The sequence below is a fragment of the Sinocyclocheilus rhinocerous genome, unplaced genomic scaffold (genome assembly GCF_001515625.1).
Source record: "Sinocyclocheilus rhinocerous isolate Xijiao unplaced genomic scaffold, SAMN03320098_v1.1 scaffold688, whole genome shotgun sequence".
Taxonomy (NCBI): Eukaryota; Metazoa; Chordata; class Actinopteri; order Cypriniformes; family Cyprinidae; genus Sinocyclocheilus; species Sinocyclocheilus rhinocerous.
The window spans coordinates 241,400-251,635 of record NW_015651641.1 but is presented as its reverse complement, the minus strand read 5'-3'; the positions used below and the strand labels follow the sequence as shown (position 1 = coordinate 251,635).

Below are 10,236 nucleotides of genomic sequence, written 5' to 3'. Positions count from 1 at the left end.
TGAATACTTAAATACTGTAATTCTGTGCACAGTCAGCGCGAGAAACGAGTGGAGAAAAGGTACTGCTCTCAGAAAACGTACAAATAAAGGTAATTAAACATCTAAAATTATTATTTTGAGCATTGGGATCGCTAGACGAGGGCTTAATGAACTCGTTTTTGTGAAAACTTCAAAATCGACATTTTTCACTTTTTTTGCCTGTAGTTTAAAATTTGCCCGTGCGCATTTCGTCTCATTTTGCCAGCACGGGTCACATATACACACACGTAACAGTGAGGCATGTGGCGCTCGGCTCACCCGTTGAGTGAAAGCCTGGCTTGAGTCTGTATGGGGGTGGCTGTTGAGAAGGTGGAGCTGCTGGTCAAAGTCACAAACGCAGACTGAGGGATCTAAGGGAACAAGCAAAGTGGGACAATCCCTTCAAAAACCAGCCAAACTCATACGTCCTGCTCCATCGCTGACATACGGACCTGTGTAACGTACGGGGCTGGCAACACAGCATAGCCCATGTTCCCCGAGCCGTGGGCGGGGGCGAGCACAGTGCCTGGCGGCAGGCTGGTGAGGTTCGGCTGGATCTGTGGCAGATGTGTGGCTGGCATGATGAGACGCTGGGGCGTCTGACTCGTGGTCACCACCTGGGCTGCTGACATCAAGGGTTTGGGTACAACCTGTGCACAAAAAGATGTTCAAGCATGTGTGAACGGTTTCTGATGAATTACAGATTATGAACACCAAGCCATACAGCAAAAATACCAAAAGCTGCAAGATCATCCATAACAATGGTGTCACTGTTCAACTGTATGTGTGTAGTGAACGAGGTGTTTCACTGTGTACCTGTTTGATGCTCTGTGCTGGGATGATGGGTACAGACATCCGTACTGCAGCATTCATCATTACAGGCTTGGCTTTGTAACAACACAACAATAGATACGTTATTGGATTTTCTTTAATCACTTATGAGCCAATTCATTTTCAATCCTATCATTAATGTCATTCTTAAAAATAGATCGCAATTAGTAGTAATATTCTTATTTTGGTGAACTATAGCTTCGTAACTTTGCAGATATTGTTTATGATCAAACAGCAACATTACACACTAACTAACATTAAAAAAAGTGAAATCGCAATCAACCACCCCTTTAAAGTCTTTTATTTTCTCATCCCTCACATGGGTTGACTGTGATATACCGACCTGATTGGATGGAAGGGTTGGTGTTGGTGCTGCCGCCCGACTGTGCAGTGGTGCTGCCAGTGGTGGCCGTTACCAGTCGCACATAATGGAAGCGGCTGCCTGGCACCTGGATCTGCTGCACGTTGGGAGGTGTTGTGAGGGGGATGATGGTCTTAAACTGGGATGGTCCCACTCCTCCCACTGTCTTTACAGTCTTTACACAGAAATCAGCATTAAATGTAGTCAACATGTACTGTTGCTATACAGAAAATTACACTAATTCATAGTTTTCAGTCACGTGACTGGCTCAAAGGCCTGGCGGGCAAAACATCCATAGAAGTGCAGCACAAGCCCGTCAGTTTTCCATCTGTTTCCAATACACAAATATTTAGATCATCTCTCAAAAGGATAAAAGAAAGATGTGTGTACAAAATGCAAGCTTTGGCCATTTGCAGTACATATAAAACACCCGCCGAAATATTTCAGTTAAAAACTGTGTGACATGCTAAAATGTTTAATGTGAAAACACTTAAAGTACCTTTAAAACAGTGATATTAAAAGATCGAATTCAATACACATTTTTAATGATGTGTGCTTTTATTTTTAGCTCGGAACATGAACGCAATGCTAAACGGTTAAGTGTTTTCTTTAAAACTGTTTTCTATGGGAAAACATTTAATGTGAAACTTTGCACATTGCGTTTATATTCTGGGTTCATCTGCTTGCCTGTGCAATGTCTATACTGAATTTGGCCTTTAAATATCACCGTCTTACTACATTACTACTTAATGCAAACCTCAAAAATAACTGGCGGTCAGTGGAGGAAAGCCTTGTTTTGCCCTCCATGTGGGCGTTCCTGCAAGGGTGTGATGTCACGTGAAAACTATGAATACAGGCTGTTATTACAGGATGGGGCAGTTAAAAATCTATATTAGACTGCATAGCAAACTGGTTCTAGTTGGGCGTACCTGTGCGGTGGACTGGCTGGTTCCGGCTTTAGCTGGAGAGGTGGTGGCAGACTGTTGAACTGTGAGGATCTGCTGGCCCAGAGCCACGTTGAGCGGCAGCGTCACAGACTTCTGGGGTGAGTTTGGAGACTGACTGGCAACCGAAACCACTGTCAGCTACAGACAGGAGAAACATGAGGAAGAGGGTGACATCAGAAACCAGAGTGTGGCCATCATTGAGAAAAAAAATGGCATCACATAGACAGGTGAATGTGGTTGCGATGCCAGTTTTTAGATTTAAAAGATTCAAGACCTTGCTGGGAGACTTAAGAGGCGAGATGGCGACTTTGCTGTTGCCAGATGTATTCTGTGGCACAGTGCTGACGGTCTCACCAATGGTGAGGGTGCGTGGAGGTGTCACTGGAGTACTCTGGGTAACAACTCGCCCTGTGGACAAAAGAAAGGAAGTCAAATTTAGATATCACAGCTGTGCTGTTAAAATATATATCACTCTCGCTCATGTTATATTTTATAAAGACAGACAGAAGAGTACCAGTCACTACAGGAGCCACTGAAGCTGGGCTGGACAGTCCTTTATTGTTCAGGGCTTTTGTGATGATCAGCTTTGTTATCATCGGTCCAGCTGTAGATACTGGGGGCTTCTTAGTGATCTGTGAAGAGAAATGCTATACTTGGCAATTATTTCAGCTGCCCATGATAGACACTGAGCAGGAAATAAGATTGCACTTTAAGCTCATTAAATTAACTAATGCCATTTTGCCATAATAATGCATGCCATTTTTCCTTACAGAAAAAATGAATGTACAAAAATGGCTACAAAAATTAATATATTATTATAAAACAATAACAATGAAATAAAATCAATGATTTTAAAAATACAGTTAAACATAATTTTTCTTTTTTAAATATGACTATAAATATATAATTAATAACATTAATTCATTTTATTAATAATAGCTAATTTTAGTAGTTACTATTAAAGGGATAGTTCACACCAAAAATGAAAATTACCCCATAATTTATTCACCCCCATGCCAACCTAGGTGTATATGACTTTCTTATTTCAGACGAATACAATCGGAGTTATATTAAAAAATGTCCTGGCTTTTCCAAGCTTTATAATGGGAGTGAATGGGTGCTATTTTTCAATATTCCAAAAGACGTCAAATAAAGTGCGTCCACCGATAATAAAAAAAGTGCTCCACACGGCTCCTGCAGCAGATCAATGCGTTTTTGTAAGAAAAATATCCATATTGAAAACTTTATAAACCGTAATCTCTAGCTACCTAGAGTGAAAAGTAACGAATCTCCAGGTGAAAAGTAACGAATGCGGAAGCGCAGCAGAGAGAGCAAAACAAAACACTGGTCACGAATTAGAAGAACAAAACGAAGATTTGTAAAGAAAAATGTCAGAGGATTTTGATATAAACCAAGAGGGGACTGGTTTTCCTTTGCTAAAGTGAGGAAACTTTGCTTCCTTTGCTCCTGTAAACAAATGTTGGTTCTCGCGAGACTAGCATATTCTCGCCGGACCTTATGCTACGCTTACGTCCTACGTCATCCGCCGTATTCACATTCTATTGTGAATGCCGAACAATAGTTTGCGGAAACTAGAGATTACGCTTTATAAAATTTCAAATATCGTTTTTTTTTCCTTACAGAAATGCATTGATTCGCTACAGGAGCCGTGTGGAGCACTTTTTTTTATGATAGATGGATGCGCTTTATTGGACGTCTTTTGGACTATTGAAAAATAACACCCACTCACTGCCATTATAAAGCTTGGAAGAGCCAGGACGTTTTTAAATATAACTCCAATTGGATTCGTCTAAAAGTAGAAAGTCATATACACCTAGGATGGCTTGAGGGTGAGTAAATCATGGGGTAATTTTCATTTTTGGGTGAACTATCTTTTTAATAAAACTAAAATTATATATTTTAAATATTACTATAAATATGATATTATTATAAATAAAGATAATAGCTCATTTTAAAAATACAGTAATAAAAGGCATTTTTCCTAATAGAAAAACATTTACAAATATTTAATAATAACAATAATAATAGCTCATTTAAATTATACTATAAAAAATAACTCATTTTGAAATCTGCTAAATGACTAAATGTAAATGTAAATATATTTGAAATATTATATTATAATGATAATGGCCCATTTTAAAAATAAAGTAATAAAAACAGCCTTTTTCCCGTTTTTTTAAATTACTATAAAGATCATTAATATTAACAATAAATCATTTGAAAATACAGTAATAAAAAGGCATTTTCCTTACAAGTAAAAAACAATGTTATTTATTACAAAAATGGCTTTAATAGTTATAATAATAAACGAAAACATCTTGTTAAAAATACAGTAAAAACTTAATTTTTTAATTTTTTTTAAAGAGACTATAAATAATAATACATTGTAAAAATACAGTAAAAATAAATTTTTACTTTCTAAAAAAAACATTTACAAATATGAAAGTTTTTCTATTCTTTCCATGCTTGAAAGTGTACAAGTGACTAACAACTTGTCGGCTGCAGCAATTACAGATTTTTATATTAGGTAACACCTTGGCAAAAAAAAAAAGAAAATTATGAGAAACTGTGGCCAAGTAAAGACCCTTACAATTAAAGTGTCTCTTTAGGGTCTTAAAATTAAATGGTAATATATATATATATATGCTTCATTTATGCAATGTCTGCATGATCAATGTTTTAAAGGGGTGGTTGATTATGATTTCACTTTTTGATCTTTAGTTAGTGTGTAATGTTGCTGTTAGAGCATAAACAACGTCTGCAAAGTTACAACGCTAAGAGTTCAATGCAAAGGGAGATATTTTCTTTTAAAGAAATCGCTGTTTAAGGACTACAAAAAATGGCTGGTAGGGACTACAATGAGCTTCTTCCTGGGTTTGTGACATCACTAACCCCGATGTTTACATAAACCCCACCCCCGGGAACACGCAACTACCCCTAATGGTAAGGGGGTGTGAGCGAATCACAAACACACTGAGCCCGCTAACCAATCAGAGCCCATTGCGTATTTCTGAGGGAGGGGCTTCATAGAACCAATAACTCAACAGGCCGTTTGGACGAGAATGGAAATGTTTATTTAGTATTTATTCAGGTTTTTTAAGGCATCTAATATTTTGATACTTATTTTCCATGATCTAAATATTCTTAAAAATTAAAAGTTTGTTGTCATTTGGAAGTGTGTAGGCCTTCTTGCATTATTATGCTGTTACATTATGATTATATATTCAGTGGCATGAAATGGTCTTTAAAATGACAATAATATCACTTATCGCAATTATTTCTGGGGCAATATATCGCACAACAAAAAGTTGTTATCGTGACAGGCCTACTACAGAATAAAATCATTCATTTCTTAACTTAACCTAAACTTTTGATCAGTATTTTACTACTTCTAAAAAGGAAAAGGGGAAACATACATACATATAAACACTTTAGAGTATTTTTCCAAATATTTTCCATCAAATATTTCCATGTCATTAGCCTTGCAATAAGTCTAATGACTTTTCTGTGTAAAGAAAACAAGTTAAATATTTAAATATACTCTGATATTACAGGGTTTGTGAGCACCATGTTTTCCTTTTCAACATGTCTAGACAGCATTTATAAAAACTGAAAGGTACTGTAGTGAGAACAAGTGTAAGCAATTTTGTTAATATATATATTTTTAGTTTATATAGTTAGCAGTTTGGAGTGAAACTACTAGCCCAACCCCTCATATCAAGCACAGCTGCATAGTTATGTCACATAATCTGCCACAATCATACTGGCGGGCCATTCAAATTCCCATATCTACTAAACGCTGCACACACTGCGAGCGACGCGACGCGCCCGGACCGCTCCCATTCATTCCAATCACTCTCAGCTGTTGACTGCGTCGCGTCCAGCTGTTTATGCTCAGCTGCTACGCGGCTAACTAGCACAGGAGCTAACACACAATTATATTTGAAGCGCAGCTATCACAGCTAACACGAACTAGCCGGGCAGTGCTTCAGAAACCGGACAGTTATGCGCGCTAAAGAAAAGGTGGCTTAAACAAGCTTTAATGCACGCGTTTAGTAGCTTAAACGTAACATATAACATTTTCACAGCAGTTGAAATAACAGCAGGCCTCTGTGGACATTCCTGACAATAACAATCCGCGTTTAATCCTTTACCTCAACACTTAATTCACTGAAAGCGAACAAGACCCGTCTGTCAGTTTCCCATCAGGCGGAGTTTGTTGATATTCGACGGGCCTGCTTTCCTGCCAATTCTGTTGCCATGGAAATATCTATATTTACAAGGCGCACATATGAGTTATTGCGGACAGGGCCGTGCGCCTGCAGAACAGAGTGCTAACCCGCAGGACTTTTCCTTCACTGAAACAAAACATGTTGATCTTAAAGAGTTATCATTCACTATCGCTGCACATTACATGGAGACTGAATCTGTCAGCCAAAGAAGAAAATGAAGCCACACACACAGGCTTTGACCAACAAAATAAAAATAATAACAGCATTTTCGCTGCAATTGTCCCTTCACTGATATAATTTCAATTAAAATCAATTGGCACAATCACGTCTATATCTAAAAAAAACCCCACAATATTGCAAAATAATGCATGTTAAAGAGTTTGACCCTCAAACGAAAGCCACGTAACTCTCTTAAGGTTTAATGTCAACGAGATTTATATTTAAAAAATCTAGACTAAGTTTAGAAAACTGAAATAAATGCAGTGATAATACTTAATATTTATAATTATTACCATTAGCTGAATCAGTGCATATTGTACAAACATAACATTATAAAATAAACAACCTGAGCGAAAATGTCGAACTTGTACACGGTTTATAACCAAAATACTGCTTAATTAAAAACAACAACAACAACATAAGGGGAACAAGTCACTCTGCCACAAAATTGTCTTTAATTATATATATATATATATATATAAATGAGCATCTCACAGGTTTTCCATGAAACTAATAATGCAGTGAACCGAAGATGATGCAGAATAAGCTGAGGTGAGACTGACAGGCGCGGAGGGCCAGCAGCTCGCTGTCACTGTCTGTCAGGTGGAGCCTCAGCTGCTAACCAGTTAGCCACTACTAACTAACACTATTCAGCTCTGTCTGCCTGTGTTTAATTCATGATGCAGACATTAGCAGCGATAACAGCTGGGTGTGTGACGGACCTCAGCTGATGATATGGCCAAATACTGGACAAGTCAACTAACTTGAATTATACTTGACTGCATTTGGTCCTCACAAAGACACAAATGATACGAGTCAATGTTGTTCTGGGGGTCCTTGAGGATGGTTCTGAATTGGACTGGGGTCCGGTACGCCAAAAGGTTGAGATTGACTGCTGTAGAGGTTCTGTCTGTTCTGTCCACTGATCTATAATCATTATATATAGATCAGTGGTTCTGTCTTTTATGTATCTGTTTAATGTTTGACGCATTATATAATATTAGTTACATTATTGTATATAAAATATAGTAGCACGTTGCAGTAAAATATAGGCTTTTATTTACTTTATATTACTTTTGTGTATATGATAAAAAAATATAGTAGCACGTTACTGCAGTAAAAATTCATACTGTTTATTTATAGGACATTTTATAAATATACCTCATATAGCTTACTCTATATATTATATTTTATTATTTTAAATTATATTATATTATTACATAAGTGTATATTAAAATATAGTAGCATGTATTGTTGAAGTAAAAATTCAGACTTTATTTTTAGCATCTTATATATGTTTACTTAGGATCTTTTATAAATACACTTCATCTAGCTCTAATATTCTATTCTATTCTATTCTATTCTATTCTAGTAGCTCATGTTGTTGCAGGAAAAATGCAGGCTGTTTATTTATAGGAGCTTTTATAAATACACTCCATTTAGATGTAAAGCCACAGGAGTTATCCTTGGAATTAATTAGATTGGAATTAGATAATAATTATATAAACATAGAAATACTGAATGAATTACTGTGATTTAGATATATTATTATACAGGGGTCCCTGACAGTCTGTGAGGGGAAGTAGCTTATAAAGGTTGAAAACCCTGTTCTATACAATTGAATAAAGGACACAAACAAAATATTTTGTTACTTGAAATGTAATGAATTTTAAATTTGGTTTACAAATTCCTATAGGAAATGCATTTGCATTCATACCATGAGTAAAAACAGTACAGGCGGGTGAAGTGCAGCGCCCCGCAGCTGTCGGCTCACAGCGCCCTCTGGCGGCCCGCGGGTGAAGTGCAGCGCCCCGCAGCTGTCGGCTCACAGCGCCCTCTGGCGGCCCGCGCCTGCTGTTGTTTTGAGCGCAGAGGAAAATGGTGTCCGGCGTGAGGCAGGAGCTCGCACAGCTTATGAACTCTAGCGGGTCTCACAAAGATCTAGCTGGGAAGTATGTCATTTCAAGTCATTGACTAATATTGTTACTTACTGTACGTCTACTGCATGAATTAACAGTTGTGTAGGCATTTCCATATGAGAGATGTGTTGCTGCAGATGAGATGAGTACAGGCTAACATTAACTAGCGTGAGAGGAGATGCAGTAACTTACAGATGATCTACCTGTCAACATGCCTGTCTAGATTAGCTTTATAACTATCGTTAGAAGTTACGCGTATAAAGTTGTTATTATTAATGGTTAATAGCTATGAGAATAATTAATAAATATTCGTATGGTGATGTGTGCAAGGGCTGAAGTAATGGCTATAAGTTTAGCTCTTATTTACTGAATTAAAGACCCCATGATAATAAAATTGGAGGATTTTAGACCATGTTTCTTAGGTTTGAGGTAATTTATATGCTAGTGTGCACCTAAAGGTTGACAAAATGGCCATTCATCAGATATCTTAGTCTTTCTTTTCTGTTTTAAAAATGACCAAAAAATATTGGTGACTCATCTTGCATTTAGGGGTGTATTTAAATTTTTGTCCTATCAAATGTTCTAGAATTAGCACGCCCCGCCCCCAACTCCACTTGATTCTGACTAGCAAAATTAGTATCAAATCAGCAAACTTTTTTATTTTGTCAGCCAAATTTCTATATTAAATGTGGTTGTGTTTCCTTGCAAACAATTCTAATAATTCTTAGTCTAATTTTTAGACTAGTCTGTTTTTGTGCCCTGTTTTGACAGATATCGTCAAATATTAGAAAAGGCTCTTCAGTTTACAGATGCAGAACAACTTGAGGCACTGAAAGCATTTGTTGAAGCGAGTAAGTACACCAATATTCAATGCGCTAGTCTAGGCCTGGGCGATAAAACGGTATCGATATTTATCGACGGTACACCTTCATCGCACCATATAGCGCACGATATAGGCACGTGCTATGAGTGACGCAGACAGCACAGACACACGAACACATGCTGAAATGAGTGCTATGCCTGCCTGTGATGAGGAGATTGTGAATAAAGAATGAATATTAGTCGAATTTAAAATAAACATTTGCATTTGAATGTTAGGTGTGCGTCAGGAAGCGTCATCAGTGGAGCACGAGATGCGGTGATAATGATGTAAGTGACATTGTTGCATTTTAATGTTTTGTTAGCCCACGAGATGCGCCGCTGCTGTGTTATGCATTCAAAATATTAGAGAAATATAGAAGCTCAATGCGGAGAAGATCTTGAATGGGTTAAAACCGAAACCAAGCCATTCACACAGAACGCATATTCAGCAAATTTTTAGACGGACAAATACGACTGCTGCACTCGCATCTCATGCAAGAGATGCAAAGAAAGTCATGCAAAGTTAAAACAATTTTAACATTTAGAAAACGCGACGCGAATTTGTGAAGGTTTATTTCATTTCACTGCGTCTCATATGTTTTTAAATGCAGTCTGTGTGAATGGCGCTTCGGCTCTTTGTATTAAGCAATGCATAAATACATGATGCTGTTTTGTTCATAATTGTTTATGCAGTTTACAAAATTATATTTGATTTATATATGTTAATTTAGACATTATGCACGTTTTTATAGACAGTTATTTGCATTGACAATTTAATGTGCTGCATTATTTTGCTCATTGCACCCTCCTGTGGCCTCGGGAGACAA

General features: G+C 37.3%; 2 protein-coding genes across 2 annotated transcripts in view; one reads left to right on the top strand and one right to left on the bottom strand.

The window, feature by feature from the left end:
- The window catches only part of LOC107713260 (protein lin-54 homolog), an 8,482-nt gene extending 5,565 nt beyond the window's left edge, over positions 1-2,917 (bottom strand). The window contains exons 1-8 of the mRNA XM_016518723.1: positions 2,900-2,917; positions 2,672-2,804; positions 2,432-2,565; positions 2,140-2,295; positions 1,193-1,385; positions 835-905; positions 471-668; positions 298-389 (exon numbers count right to left, since the gene is read on the bottom strand). Coding sequence (XP_016374209.1) covers positions 298-389; positions 471-668; positions 835-905; positions 1,193-1,385; positions 2,140-2,295; positions 2,432-2,565; positions 2,672-2,804; positions 2,900-2,917 — 995 coding nt within the window. The remainder of the gene's footprint in view (positions 1-297; positions 390-470; positions 669-834; positions 906-1,192; positions 1,386-2,139; positions 2,296-2,431; positions 2,566-2,671; positions 2,805-2,899) is intronic.
- A 5,575-nt stretch (positions 2,918-8,492) lies between these two features.
- Positions 8,493-10,236, top strand: part of LOC107713304 (COP9 signalosome complex subunit 4-like) — a 7,485-nt gene continuing 5,741 nt past the window's right edge. The window contains exons 1-2 of the mRNA XM_016518765.1: positions 8,493-8,581; positions 9,320-9,399. Of these exons, the coding sequence (XP_016374251.1) occupies positions 8,508-8,581; positions 9,320-9,399 (154 nt within the window). The 5' untranslated portion in view covers positions 8,493-8,507. The remainder of the gene's footprint in view (positions 8,582-9,319; positions 9,400-10,236) is intronic.